The sequence below is a fragment of the Protopterus annectens genome, chromosome 14.part0 (genome assembly GCF_019279795.1).
Source record: "Protopterus annectens isolate FY-2018-M chromosome 14.part0, PAN1.0, whole genome shotgun sequence".
NCBI classification, from domain to species: domain Eukaryota; kingdom Metazoa; phylum Chordata; order Ceratodontiformes; family Protopteridae; genus Protopterus; species Protopterus annectens.
In genome coordinates, this window is record NC_056748.1 from 814,886,092 (window position 1) to 814,902,102 (window position 16,011).

Sequence of the window (16,011 nt, forward strand, 5' to 3'; positions counted from 1 at the left end):
CAGCAGGGTTTTTATATAGAAATTTATGAGAAACCGGGACACTGTAGCATCTGTCTGGCTTAGCAGGTGCAAAGGGTAGAGTCAGGGGACAGTCCGGACTCTGAAAATACATCATCTACAATGTCTGGAACAGGTGGAATAGCAAGGGGTCTGTGCTGAGGAAGAAGCAGGAAGTCTCTGAGCCTTTTCTTAGACTCAGAATAATCTTGGCTCTCCCAGTGGAAATGCTCCCACATAGTATGCAGCGTTTCCCCAAAAGAATAGTCCTCAGGAGGAGAGGCTGAAGGAATGGATTCTTCAACATCAGAATCCTCATAGGGAAGCATGGAGTAATCCTGTTCAGAGGAGGAATCAGAGGAAATAGATACCTGATCAGAAGAGTCATACTCTGTCTCTTGCCTAGGCCCTTACCAGGAGGGGGATGGGGAGCCCCTGATCAAAGTAATTAGGTCTTCGGCCGTTTTTGAGCATCGTCTTTTTAGGCATGGAAGTCTGAGTAGGAGAATGCTGTACTTGTTTCTTTGTCTTTAGAGCTGCTTTAGTCTTTGTCTTTGAAGCTGAAGATGGCTTAACATATACTTGTGTAGGTCTGAAGACACCGATGCCTGCTCAGCGGCTCTGGACCAATCTGAGGGATTGATTTCAGAGTGTCCAACACCTTGAGTTTCCAGAGGCCCAGTCGGCTCCACGTGGGAGTCGGTAGCAGCCTGTGGCTCTGAGGTAGCGGGCGCCAGGGGCTGCGAAAGCGCCTCACTGTGAGCCAGCAAACCGGCAACTGGCCTAGAAGAGGCTTCGTCGTCGGTTTTGGACCTCAGATGCCTATCCTTGTCCTTGCTTTTTGTAAACTCCGGTTGTCTGCTGTTCCGCCGGCATTATATAATTAAATCTTCGGCCAAAGTAATGAAATGCAAAATCGAACCGACGCTTGACAGTGCGTTGATTGAATCTAGCACAAAACAGACAGCTAGTAACATTGTGATCAGGGCGTAAGGCAAGGAATACAGTAAGAGTGAAAATCCTTATGAGGTATTTGCTTCCCACAAGAAATACAATTGTTAACTTTTTCTGACAATCGGTCTGGAGCAAGAAAAAAAAGTTTCCCCAACGGGGTACTTAGCTTTAATGAAGACTTCGGTTCTGAAATTCAGATTTGAAAATCTCAGGAGACGGCCGACCGGCACTTGAGAACTGCTTTTGCTTCGGCACCACGCAGCAAGAAAGACTGAAGAAAATGGCGTCGGCTGCATCTTTTATACCCCTGGCGCATGGACGTCAGGGAAGAGGCGACAGCAACAGACGCTGGACCTAGACTTTAGAATTCTGGCCGACTGCGGGTAGTCTGCCAGCAGGATAACCCAAGAGTAATGACTGCAACAGTGAAACACGATGAACATTCATAGGCACTGTCGGATAACATTACAAATACACTTGTGCTTACAGCAGCCTGTTGAGAATGTTTTCAAGTTTTCATCATTACCAAAAAATGTTTTAAGGCATACTAAAATGTGTAGGCATGCAAACACTTTTGTAATTAAGTTATACAGTATCATTTTTCCAAATAAAGAAATAATGACTATTTAATTTATAAACTACAATACACAATATCCATTAGTGAGCTACACAAACACACATTCAAAATGTTGAAACATTACCTTGCAAAGAAAGCCTTGGCCTCATTCTCATGTTGGTTGTAGACCAGTTCCAAATACATGTGGACAAAAAGGGGGTAGAAAAGCTGGGAAAGCTCAGCTCGATGACAGTCCAGTGCTGACTCTATAAAATGCTTCAATCCACTGTAATACTCCTTATACATAAAGGGATCTCCTTGCTGATTATACGCAGACAGCACAACACTAACGTCGGGCTGGTCATCTCCAGCAGCTGATGTTGGACCTGTAACAAAATTAACACTTAGGTTTACTTGGATTACATTAAACTACAGTTGCTGCAAACCTTCCATGTAATTCCTTGGCTGATGGATAATCGCATATGTAGATTACAAACACAATAATTAAATAAATGATTGCAGTGACTTGAGAGTGAGACTACTCTACGAAGAATTTAAAGAGCACTGAAAACTAGAAAAGACAAAATTGTCAGTCCTGTTCATTACAAAACCAAGTACCTTGTAACACTACTTTGTACCAAAAGTTATACGTGAAAGAAACTATGGTCAAAAAGATCTCACTGTATAAAACAGCTAGCGTGTATACACATCACCCAAGGGAAGATTGACAGAACCTCTGCACCAGAGCACTCCCATTACGGATTACATACTTTTCTTGAAACATAACAAAATGGCACTCAAATTTGGTTAACTAGAAAAGGAGCCTTCTTGGAAATAAAACCCTGTCAGTATACAGGAAACGTTTCTGATGAAGGATAGTTACAGGTACTCATCATAACACTAAATCCCTCCGCACAGCTCCTCTAGGAGAGAGATGACTACTACTAAAACTCACCTACAAACACCCATAACGCACCACTTAGTAATCTTCCATTTCTTGACCAACCAGAAGATTCCAGGGAAGGTATAAGGCAAGAATGCCTCCCCCCGCTAGACACTAAATAGATCAAATATTTCAAAAGTAATAGTCTCTTTAACAACCACTTTGGCAGCAGAAGAGTTTGTTACTGGGGACAATTAAGTGGTAGGAAGAAAAACATGGACATAAACAAAAGGCAGCATTCATAAACATGGTACCAAACTGTTCAGATCTGGTATGCTGTCAAACCACACCCTAGATTAAAACACAATTCATGAATGTATATCCAACTCCACACAGACTAGCAATTTCATTTGTCTTCTCTCTTCTCCCAGCTCCTTAAATTATTTACCGATACACGTCAGATCTTAACTGTTTACTTTATGTGGACAATATAGTTCTTAACACAGCAAGCAGACAATCAAAAGGAACTGAATGAGACACTACAAATGGTACTTGCAACTTTATACAGCTGGCTACAAAAATATCAGAAAATAAACAGCTGTGCAACTAAAGACAACCAAAACACTTTGAGAGGCTAAACATTTTCAATCTGAAAGATACACAAGGATATCCACTTCCAATTATTACTCAACAAAAATATTTATGCACCATTCTAGATCGATTTCTATTGGTCCTACCTCAAAAAGATCCAGCCACAAAAAAGTAACTCAGCTAAAGGTGGTACACAAAATCTCCCACTAATTGTCGAAAGAAGCCAGACAAGCCACTGCCATCAAAGTCCTGATATCAAGGCTATAACACTCTCCACACTACTGACCAACAATCAGCTCCCTATAGTACTTCTGAAAGAGTGTCCCAAAAAAGGCAAGACAACAGAAATAAACCTCAGCCCTCATCCTGAACATTATTCTGCAATTATTGTTCCCACAAACTCCCATTTATTTCTATGCAATTTGGCTCTTCTCTTTTCTAAAGACCCCTCTTCCAATTCTTTTTATTTTATTTTTTTTTTTTTTGCAATACTGAATACCTCAAATCCAGTTGATTTAGATTTTTATCTACATTTTCTAGCAATTTATTTTTTTTTGGTGGCAAACAAAATTCAAGTCAATATGACCTTACTATGACCTGACAATTCAGATTGTGTCACAACTCAAAAGAATCATTTCCTTAGTTATAGTGATCAACTCCCCCAATATTTCTGACAGAGTATTTTGTGGGGAATTTTTAAAATTCACCAACTCATTACAATCCAAAAAATAGACTCATGTTCCCAGTTACCTCGCCAACATTTGCTATCCACCAGATGAAAAATTATTTGAAATCTGCTTGGGGTATAAATACTTACACAAACACTTCCAAACAAAAATCCTAAATCTTCTGATCTTTTCTGCATACATAAGAGCAGCACATTTCTTCGACCATTATTCCCTTGTAAATTGCTTTCCCAGTCTCTTCAAACCACCTCTGATTCTTACAGTTATCATGCGTTAATTTGTACATCCTAGAAATTACACCTTTTAAACAGCAGCTCCTGCTCTAGATTCAACTAAAAGCTCTACCACAACAAAGGCTACTGTTACTGGTTTATGGCTGACCAAGTGTGCAGATGACTGTAAACTTGCTGCCATCATAAACACCTCAGAAGACACCAAGATCCTCAAATACAAAGTCCCTTGCAGCTATCACATGGACAACACCCCTGAAAACTGATGCAGTAGTTAGGAACCTGGGAATCCATGTAGACAAACTGTCCTTCGATCTCCAGGTATCTACTAATGCAAGAAAGTCCTTTTTCATTGCACAGTTTATTACTAAGGTTATAGTATCTAGGTCCAGTGATATGCCAAGTCCACTGTACTCATCAGCAATATAATGCTCCCTTCTATATGTACCTGTCCAAACACTTGACACACCCTGAACTCCGACAATGCTTTCTTACTAAGAAAATCATGGACCTAAAAATCAATAAAGAAAACTATGCAGATAATCTCAAAGCCTTGTCCATCGTAAAGTCATAGAGGCTACTCTACAGTGATCTCTGCCTCACAGAGTCCCAACAGACCCTATCCTGTCAGATCTACTGCATATGTGCAAGTTAATTTGGGTGCATAAACACCCATTTGAAAAATGTCAATCTCTTCTGCAACATAAACAGAACATGCTTTTTTAATTTCTCCAAATATTCTGGGTTTCTAATACAATGATGGGAGTGGACCCCATTCCTAAGTCAAAGTACAATTAAAGTTCACAAAATTAGTATTGTTTCAATCTTTGATGTCAGCCAAATGTGCTCTGTGCAGCACCCTACAATGTGCCCTGTAAAGATTCCTCCTGCAGTTTGCATGGAGTTACATGGATTGGTAACATATTTAAGTACAATTGTAGATTCTTTTATAAGGCCCATTGTTCCTACTACTATTGGAACTGCCTGGGTATCTTTATTCCCCATTCCTCTCGTTTCTGCCTGCAGATCCTGATATTTTATAACTTTGTGTCTCTCTGTACGCAAGACACTGTAGTCACTGGGCGTGGTGATTTCAATGATCAATGCTACTTTTGTCTTCTTTTCTTGGACCACAATATCTGGTTTTCTGGCATCTATCTTTTGAACTGTTGGTAATGTGTGATCCCATGTGATATCAACTTCATCATTTTCGATGATGCTTTGTGGCTCATGTTTCAGTATACAGTCCTACCAGTAGTATGTCGCAACCAGCAACAAGGTAGGTGTGCAACAGTTTCCAATTTGGTTTTTCAAAACCTACATTTGTCTGTTTCTCCAACATCTTCAATGGATTTTGTAAACCAACGTGTACGTACCTCACTGTCTTGGGCTGCCAATATTAACTAACCTTTCATCTCTTGGTTTGAATTTGCCTCTCCTTTACCATTCCTGCTTCCATTCTTGATCAACATGGGGTTCTTCCAGAAGTTTTCTATACTTGCAACTATATTTATGCTTTTTCCACATTTTTTGCCTTTTCATCTAGTCCTTTACCTTATATTCTTTTTGTTTTTTGGCATATTTAGTTGCTGCCTGATTTTTAAACTACTTCTGGTTTACTTTCCATTCCTGCTTGACACCGATATGCTTCTGCTAAAATAAGCAGGGAAGTCATCTTAGATTTATTCTCCTCATGTTTCAAAACTTTCACTAAATTTGGGTCTTGTGAGGTCAACAGATATGTGAAGTCTCACACTGCAGATTTATACATGTAATCAATTTCAGGGAGGTGCATCCCTCCTTTGGAACAGGGAATATATAATCATGGTATACACTGATTTTTTATAAATCATTTGGTGAGCATGAAGCATCCTTCTTGTTTTCCTATCCAATCTATCCAACACATTTTGGGGCCAGTCAATCACTCCAAAACTGTAAGTTAGGACAGGAAGAGCAAACTGGTTTATAGCTTAGATTTTGTTCCTAGATGTAAACACTGTTTTCAGAATTAAAGTCTTCTAAAGTATTCCTTACTAAGTTTTATTCACATCTGTTCATATTTAACAATTCCCAAATATTTATACACGCCTTCCTGCTCAAGATCTTTTAGATCACATTCTTGTCCCAAACTGATGTTTTCCTGGTGCTGCAATTCTCCTAATTTAAAGGTTGCTTTTGCACACTTATCAAGACCAAATGACATTCTTATACCATCTGAAAATGTTTTGACAACCTGCAGCTGTGCTTTCATTTTCTCATCTGATGAGCTATACAGTTTTAAATCATCCACAAACAGAAGATGAGAAGTATTTACACTTTGTTGTTTTTTTGGAGCCAAATTGTAGCCGTGGCCTAAGCTGTTAAGTAAACAGCTTAATGGCAGGGCAGAATAGCAACGGTGACAGAATCACCCTGGAATATCCCCCTATGAATTTTTATCCCTGGGATAATAATCTGTCATTTATCATGGCTTAATTGCAAGTGGTCTGCCACTGTTTCACGATCACTGTAATGTAGTCAGTGTAGGGTGTATCTTACACATTTTAAGCACTCTTTTATCCATGAAACTATCAAATAAAACTCAGAAACGAAAGACTAACCAAAAATGAAACACTGGCAACTGGTTCAGGCAAATAAAACGGTAGACTCCAGATGAAATAAGTGTATTTAATGAATAAAATAAAATGCTTTTTGTCCAGTGTATTAACTTGAACTTCTTCAGATAAAGTACAACATTTCAAAAAACAAAACAGAGAATGCATAAGCTAGACATGTAAGCGCAAACCCTAACCACACTTTCAAATTCCGGGTAATAGAACAAGTTTATACTAACTCAAGGGGTGGACCCCTAACAGTAATTCCTGAACAGTTAGAATTACTGTGGCAAATCTGCTTGAACGCATATTACACCGGGATTGAATGACGTGCTCAACTCAATGCATGCTAAAACTGAAAAACTTGAGGAGATAAACGTTCTACAATAGGTTTTAATATGTGTGTGCTTTATAAAATGTTTTTCTAAATAATATTTTACATAGATTAAATAATTGAGACTTTTTATACCTATTTAACAGTGAAGAATGACATTGGATGGTATTGTAGTGATGTTCCTTTAAGAGCTCACTACTGAACAATCACATGGGAGAACTGGGAGAGATACTCTAATTTGTACTCTTTTTTTTAACTGAAGAAGTTCAAGTTAATATAATGGACAAAAAGTGATTTTATCCATTAAATACACATTTCATCTGGAGTCTACAGTTATTTGCGTGAACCAGTTGCCAGCATTTCATTTTTGTTTTGTCTTCAGTTTTGGAGTTTTAATAGTTTGTTTGAACAGGTTCATGGCATCTGACGGTTTAGACAGCACTCCATCCCTCTTTGCTGAACCTGGAAGTGAGAGGGAAATGCTAAACAACTTGAGCATTGTTGTGGCTACTTTGAACCAACAAGTGGAAGCGTTACAAAGACGACTGGATAATGCTACCGTGAGAGAGTCTAATCTCTCTAATGGGCACTTGACCAGCTATGAATCTTTTACTACAGTACTTCCTGATGCAGCCAGAGCACCTGGTAAGCAGCTGCCAATTAGCAGCAAGGGCTTCCAGTACAAAAGTAAACATAAACCTTAAACTGTATTCTGCTAGATGGGAATTAAGTTTATACCAACAAGAACTGAATCATGATTTGCATGCAGTAAGAAACACTCCAAGGCTTATTTGGTATCCCAAGTTGAAAGAATGGCTTGCAGCACCTAATAACTTTAAGCAAACTATTCCTTGTTCCAACATCAGATCATCCGGCTGGAGGCAACACTGTCACTATTTCTACTAACATGGCACTATATGACAATAAACTACTCAAATACAAAAAAAAAATATGCTTGGAGATAGAACACTTTGAAGAATATATTCAGTTAAAAAAAGTCCCAAAAAGACTACGAATTTGCCAGTACCAGACAGGGTTAGTGCCAGACTCTAGCTTTCACAAGAACTTGATTCAATTATTTAATCAACAGGGTTTGGATCTCCTAACCCTCATGATAAAGCACTAACAAATAACAGCCAAGGAAATAGCAGACGATGCCCAGAGGCTTGATGATTCGTGGACATACTGACTTTCCAAGATATAAATATGATTACAACAGAAAATTTCACAGTATTGACCAGCACACTGGCAAACTAAAAACAACAAAAGTTAAAAAAACTTAATCACAATCGCTTACAATATGAAAAAGGCACTGCTTTTCCATGCCCATCTTCTTCACAAATATGGAATCCAGAAGTCAACGCCCACCCCAGCAATATGCATGAATTGGAGGCAGGGAATTATGTAAACAACCTTCCTACAACTGCTGAAAGCAATGTAATGGAAGACATAGGTGAAAGAACATCAAATGAAGCATGGGTAAATGGAACCATACGCGAAGTGAACGTATTTGCAACCAAAACCAAGGATATACAATGAACAACAACTACGTGTACTGAAATATGAACTTCCAGCAACAAAAAAAAAGTACAGTTTTGTACCTACCATAAATGTAGATGTTAAGAGTGTTCACACTGCTGCAGTCATCACACTTGGGTTATCCTGCCATCAGGCGGTCCCGCAGGTCGGCCAGAGTTCCAAAGTCTTGGTCCGGCGTCGGTTGCTGTCGCTTCTTCCCGGACGTCAGTGCGCCAGGGGTATATAAAATGCAGCCGACGGATTTTCTTCAGTTTTTCTTGCCCCCAGATGTCAGGTGCCCCCAAGTAGGTAGGCAATACATATTGCTAATCAAAAATATACATATAAAATAAAAACAATACCTTCAGTTACCAGCAAATACACCCCAAAGGTTGTACAGGATAGAAAGGTAGAGAGAAGTCCAGCTATTTCAGAGGGGATGGAGGGAGGGTAACCCAGTCTGCAGCAGTGTGAACACTTGAACATCTACATTTATGGTAGGTACAAAAAACTGTATTATGTTCATCGTGTTACACTGCTGCAGTCATCACACTTGGGAAGAATCCCAAAGCTAAGGTTGGGTGGGTGGCTGGTCTATAAAAAGAGTTAGGATTGGCTATGAGGCCCTGCAGAACTGCAGTGGCAAATCCTGCTCTGGATTTAGAGTAGAGAGGCAGGTGGTAATGCTTGGTAAAGATGTGCACTGAACTCCAAGTTGCAGCCTCCAAAATTTCCTTGGTAGGTACTCCTCTGAGAAAGGCTGTTGAAGTGGCTGCTGCCCTGGTGGAATGTGGTCTGATGTTTTGGGACTGATTTTCCACGCTGTGTGTAGCAGTACCGAATACAGTGTCCTATCCATTTGGACATAGTCTGATTTGAGATAGCCTTGCCCTGTGATCCTGCAGCATATGCCACAAACAGTTGCTCGGTTTTCCTGAAAGCTTTTGTTTTGTCCAAATAGAAGCGTAGCTGCCCGTGTATATCCAAAGAATGCAGAAGTTTCTCCCCTTTATTCTGTGGGTTTGGATAAAAGGCTGGCAAATGGATGGTTTGGTTAAGAGCCACACTAGTTACCACCTTTGGCATAAAGAACACTATCTCAGCGGACAGTGCAGCAACCAGGGAATCCAAAAGTCAAGAACAAAAGCACAACCAGCACTGTTTGCCGTATTTCGCCTCTGTGTCTTTGGGAATTCCACTCTAAACCGCACTATCACAGTCCAAAACACCTTCTGTGACAAAAACCAATTCACAAATTAAAATATAAAATAAAAAAAGAATTTATTGTTATAACCAAAAAAACGCCAAAGCTGGTTAAGCGCTTTCACTTGTTAACAACAAGCTTCATCAGAACACCATAACAAGTTAAACAGTTGCTAAAATAATATTTTTGGAGCCAATTTAGTTTGAAATTTTTAAAGAAATACGCACATATTACAATATGTACTATACTCATGTTAATAAAAAAACTATTATGCACATAAAAGATATGCTTATTTAAAAATGCATTGTATAGACATGTTATATGCTTATAAAAATATGCATTGTATAGACATATTAAGCAGTATGGAGAAAAATCATTATTTTAATTTTGGTATAGTTGATCTGGTGCAAGTCAATAATAGAGGTGGTGATTTTAATAGTTTTTGGAGATCTTCCTTCCTGGGACTGCACTCCTTTTGGTATTATTGATTTTAATAGTTTGCTACTATTAGTGTTTTATTACTTATTTAGTGTTTTATTACTATTAGAGTAACACCTCTAACCATAGTTTTAGAGATTTGAGGTATGTTTCTCTGTCATTCAGAAGTTCAAGCATCTGCTGCACATGAAACATTTTGTCCATTATGACAACCCTACAATTTTATGGTATGTACGTTTTATAGATGACGCCTTCCTCCTATGGAGAAGTAGAGTAGAAAGATTAGAACGATGTATTGATTATCTTCATATGTCTTCCAACTTCCCGAGGTTCACTTATAAGTACTCTAATGAGAAAATAGATTTTTTTAGATGTAAAAGTTAGTAAGATACAACCTGGAGGATTAACTACAGACCTGTACAGAAAACCTAGCAGAAAGAATTGTATCCTACACAAATCAAGTATGCGTCCTAGACATGCAAGTAAGAATGTTCTCAAGGGGCAGTTCTTGAGAATGAGCAGGATACATAATACAGATGATGGGTTAAATGCAGCAGTCTCTGTACAGAGGGAAGATTTTATGGAAGATTTTATAAGACATTTTTTCTTCTTTCTATAACTTACTTTATCCAACCGCTCTTCTTTCTGTACCCCCCTCTAGTTCACTACATCCCTCCTCTACTACTATATTATTTTGCACCATTCCCTCTTCTGACCTATGGTCCCTTGTGCAGTCACCCCTCTCTACGTTTTACTCCCACTCTACGTTCCCTCAATTCTGAAGCCCCTGCACTTACACATTTCTTCTTCTAGCCACTAATCTAATTATACCTTGGTTTCTTTTCATTAAATTACCTACAACCTTAACTTCCTTCCTGCTTACCTGCTCGATTTATTATTGTGGTTTCTCCTGTTACAACCTATTACTACACTTTTTGTATATATAGCTATGTACTATTCCATTGAGTACATTATGTTCTTCTTATCCATTGTATCCATAAGATTGTTTTGCTCTTTAATATTGTTAATTTGTCTCTCTTTGTATGTCTGTTTGGGGCTTTTCCCCTCGGGTCTCCACTGAAAAAGGGTAAATTCTTACCCAGCTGGACCAACCCGGTTAACAAATGCAAAATAAAATAAAATAAAAATAAAAAATAAAGAATTATGGTGGCAAATTTATACGGATGCCTCTGTTACACCGGGCTTGAATGACACTATATCAATCAAACCTTATTTGGCTTTAAAATGAATAGTATTACATCGTATGCTTAAATTGATTCATATTTGTGTTGGCTATCCATTTATCTACTTATCTACTTTTTTTTTACTTATATTATGGCATTTTTAAATAGGCATATCTTACGTGCATAACAGTTTTTTTTTTTATTAACATGAGTATAGTACATATTGTAATATGTGCGTATTTCTTTAAAAATTTTAAACTAAATTGGCGCCAAAAATATTATTTTAGCAACTGTTTAACTTGTTATGGCGTTCTGATGAAGCTTGTTGTTAACAAGTGAAAGCGCTTAACCAGCTTTGGCATTTTTTTGGTTATAACAATAAATTCTTATTTTATTTTATATTTTAATTTGTGAATTGTTTTTTGTCACAGAAGGTGTTTTGGACTGTGATAGTGTGGTTTAGAGTGGAATTCCCAAAGACACAGAGGTGAAATACTGCGAACAGTGCTGGTTGTGCTTTTGTTCTTGACCTTTGGCATAAAGGAAGGGTTTGTCCTTAAAGATACCCTGTCCTGATGAAAAATTATAAAAGGTTCCACTGCCATTAATGCCTGTAGCTCTGAGACTCTTCGTGCTGAAGTTACTGCCAGGAGCAGAGCAGTTTTCCATGATAAAAATTTTAGATTGGCTGTATTGGCCGGCTCAAAAGGTGGTAAGGTCAGTTTTTCCAAAACGAAACTGAGGTCCCAAGTTGGTGCTCTCCGGAACGGTCTTATGTTTTTAGCCCCTCTGAGGTACTGCTTTAGCAAGGGATGAGAATAAATGAGGATCCGTGTTGTAATGTGCTGAAATGGCAGAGGCGTGGATCTTAATTGATGAGAAGGATAGGCCTCTGTCCAGCATCTCAGTTAAGTATTGTAAAATCTGAGGAATGTTTGGAACAAGAGGGTCAAGGCTTTGAGCCTGGTTCCAGGCGCAGAATCTCTTCCATTTTTCTGAGTAAGTTTTCCTGGTGCTAGGCCTCCTGGCCTCCAAAATGACATCCATAACAGCTTTACAGAGAGGTGTTGCCGGTTTGGCTAATGTATCTGCCATGCAGCCAGGTTTAAGGTTTTGAGCTGACTGTGCAGGATCTGGATTGTTTTGTTGAGTTAGAAGGTGTGCAATTTGAGGCAAAATCCATGGTGGGCCCTAAACCAAGTTCCTTAAGATAGGGTACCAGTGTTGGCGTGGCCAGTCTGGAGCAATCAGGATAATGTGTGTTTTTTCTTGTCTGGCTTTTAGGAGTACCTTTGAAAGGAGAGGCAGTGGTGGGAAGGCATAAACTTTTAGGTTTTTCCAGCTGAACAGAAGAGCATCCACTTTCCATGCTTGTTTGTGATGAGTCCTTGTGCAGAATTTTTGGCAATTCAGTGGGGAGGCAAAAAGATCCATGTCTGGGCATCCCCATTTTTGCGTTACCATGCTGAAGATCTGTGGATTCAATTTCCATTCGTGAGGGTCCATGACATTTCTGCTTAAATCGTCCGCCAGAGTAATCTTCTTTCCTGGCAGGAATTGTGCTTGCAGGTGAACTTGGTACGTTAGAGCGGTGTTCCACAAGGTCATGGCTTGCCTGCATAGGGGATAAGAATGAGTCCCCCCTTGCTTGTTTATGTACCACATTACTGTAGTGTTGTCTGTCTTTAGTAATAGTTGTCCTGGATGTAGAAAGTCCTTGAAAGCTGTTAGGGCATTTTGAACAGCCAACATCTCTTTTTGACTGATGTGAAGATGCATCTGGTCTGTGGTCCACTTGCCCTGAATGCATTTTCCTGTCATGTGTGCTCCCCAGGCGTAATCCGAAGCACCTGTTAGAGTTTGCCTGGCTGTGGGTTGGGTAAAAGGCTGACCCTTGTTTAGGTGACATGCCTGTGCCCACCATCAAACTCCTGTTGTAGGCAGGGAATCATTGGTATTACTGCTTCTAAACTGTGAGAGTGTTAAGTCCAAACACTTTTTAGGTACCATTGTAATTTCCTCATATGCAATCTGGCATATGGTATTAGTAGTATGCAGGATGCCATGAATCCCAGGGCCTGCAGAATTTTTCTTGCAGGGAGATTGGACTTAAATACTGAGTTATTTGAACTTGTTTGTCTGGCGTAAGGTAAGCCATCTGGGCCATTGTATTTAAGCTGGCACCCAGGAATGTAATCTGTTGCGAGGGCACTAGTTTTGACTTCTTTTCGTTTACTGTGTACCCTAGAGAAATTAGCAACCTTTTTATGAACGCCAGATGCTGTAGAAGAATGTCCTTTGTCTCTGCTTGAATGAGGCAGTCGTCCAGGTATGGGTATATTTGAATTCCTTTTTGTCTGCAAACTGCAATTACTGGTGCCAGGCACTTGTGAAGACCCTGGGCGCAGTAGATAAGCCAAAGGGCAGTGCAGAGAATTGATAGTGCATTGTACCAGCTTTGAATCTGAGGTATCTTCTGCAATTTTGTTTGATAGGGACATGCAGGTATGCCTCTTTGAGGTCCTGAGTAACAAGCCAAGCCTTCCTGCCCAGCATGGGTAGAAGCTGCTGTAATGTCAACATTTTGAAATTCGGAATATCCAGGTAAGTATTCAGAATTGAAAGGTCTAGTATGGGCCTCCAGGCCTTGTCCTTTCTGGGGACCAGGAAGAGCCTTGAGCAAAATCCTTGTCCTTGCTCCCGTTGTGGTACTTTTTGAATAGCTCTCATGTCCATGAGGGTTGAAATCTGTTTTTGTGCCTCTGCCCATTGATTTTGTGGCAGGTCCGGCATTCCTTTTAGCCTTGGTAAAGTATGAAAGTGGAATCTGTAGCCTTGAGACACAATATTCAGAACCCATTTGTCTTGGGTGATTGTTTGCCAGTTTTGAGAAAAAAGTGCTAGTTTTCCCCCTAAGGGGGCTTCCAAAAGGGACGTGCTTGGCGTACGAAGAGGAAAGTCATTGTGACTGTTTCCTGTAAGGTTGAGACTTGTCCTCACCTCCTTTTGGGGTTGAGGTGCCCCACTGTCGTCTGAGCCTTGGGGTTGAGATCTGCCTTTTGGGCTTCTGTATCTGCCTCTGTGTGGCCAACTGACACTGGAAAGGACCAATTCTTTGTTGGCCAATTTCTGCTAAAGCGAGGTGGCTGTACCTGTAAGAAATCCTTGACTGTTTGCAAAGATTTAGCTTTATCCTCCATTTTCTTTAACACCTCTTCTGCCTTAACACCAAACAAAATATCATGCTGTAAAGGAGCATCCAATAATTTCGCCTTAACATGATCAGGTAAACTCTGTTCTTTTAACCAAGCATGTCTTTGAATAACAGAACCTGTAACTGCGGCTCTACAAGAGGCCTCTAAAGAATCAAATCCACATTGCAGAGAATTTTTCCCACCTGTTCAACTGCATGCAATAAATCCTGCATTTCTTTACAATCAGGAGCTTCTGAGCTTGCAAGCATTTTCTGTTTTAACTGAGCCATTAAATATTGTTGGTACTTAAGCATGTGAAGCTGGCAATTTAAAGCTCTTACTGCTAAAGTTGCAGACGTGTACACTTTCTTCCCCCATCTATCCAAAGCTCTGGAATCTGTGTCAGAGGGTACTGGATTTTTTGCAATGGAAGCCTTAACACCTTTTGGACCCTGGGAAATAATTTCTGGATCAGCAGAAGGGTTTTTGTAAAGAAACTTGAGAGAGTCAGGACATAGGCTGGATTCAGAGAACACATCACCCACAATATCTAGCACAGGCAGAATAGCCAGGGGCCTGTGCTGAGGCAATAAGAGGAAATCCCTGAGCCTTTTCTTGGATTCTGAGTAATCCTGACTTTCCCAATGGAAATGCTCCCTCATGGTATGTAAAGTTTCCCCAAAAGAATAATCCTCAGGAGGAGAGGCTGAAGGGATAGATTCTTCAGCATCAGAGTCCTCATATGGGGGTAGAGAGTATCCCTGGTCTGAAGAGGAATCAGAGGAAATGGAAACCTGATCAGAGGAGTCAGTCTGTATCCTGCCTAGGCCTTTTCCCAGGAGGGGGATGGGAACCCCTGATTAGAGTAATGAGGTCTTCGGCCATTTTAAGCATCTGTTTCTTAGGCATGGAGGACTGTCCAGAAGAATGCTGTACTTGTTTCTTTGCCTTTAATGGTACCTTTGTCTTGGCTGTTGTTTTAATGGTAAGCTGTGAAGGTCTGAAAACACCCTCAGAAGCCGATGCTTGCTCAATGGGTCCGGACCCATCTGAGGGATTAGTTTCCATAGGCCCAATACCTTGAGTTTCCAAAGGCCTAGCTGTCTCCACGTGGGAGTCGAAGCGGCCTGTGGCTCTGAGGTATCGAGTGTCAGGGGCTGCGAAAGCACCTCACTGAGAACCGGCGACTGGCCTAGAAGAGGTTTCGTCGTCTGTTTTGGACCTCGGATGCCTGTCTTTATCCTTGTCTCTGCGTTTTTTCGGTATTGAGGTAGTCGGCTGATCCGACGGCATAGTATAATTGAACCTTCGCCCAAAGCAGTGTAAAGCAAAATCAAAATGTCTTTTTATAGTGCGTTTGTTAAATCTAGCACAAAACCGACAACTAGTGACGTCGTGATCAGGGCCTAGGCATGGAATACAGTAAGAGTGGAAGTCCTTATGAGGTATTTGCTTCCCACAAGAAATACAATTAACTTTTTCTGACATCGGTCTGAGGCAAGAAAAAAGTTTCTCCAACGAGGTACTTAGCTTTATTGAAGACTTCGGATCTGAAATTCGACTTCGAAAATCTCAGGAGTCAGCCGACCGGCACTTGCGAACTGCTTCTGCTTCAGGCACCGCGCGGCAAGAAAGAGTGAAGAAAATG

General features: G+C 40.2%; 1 protein-coding gene across 1 annotated transcript in view; it reads right to left on the minus strand.

The window, feature by feature from the left end:
• Positions 1-16,011, minus strand: part of TAF5 (TATA-box binding protein associated factor 5) — a gene marked incomplete in the record, with an annotated part of 1,092,036 nt that overhangs the window by 1,003,515 nt on the left and 72,510 nt on the right. The window contains 1 exon segment of the mRNA XM_044056561.1: positions 1,653-1,893. Within this exon segment, the coding sequence (XP_043912496.1) occupies positions 1,653-1,893 (241 nt within the window).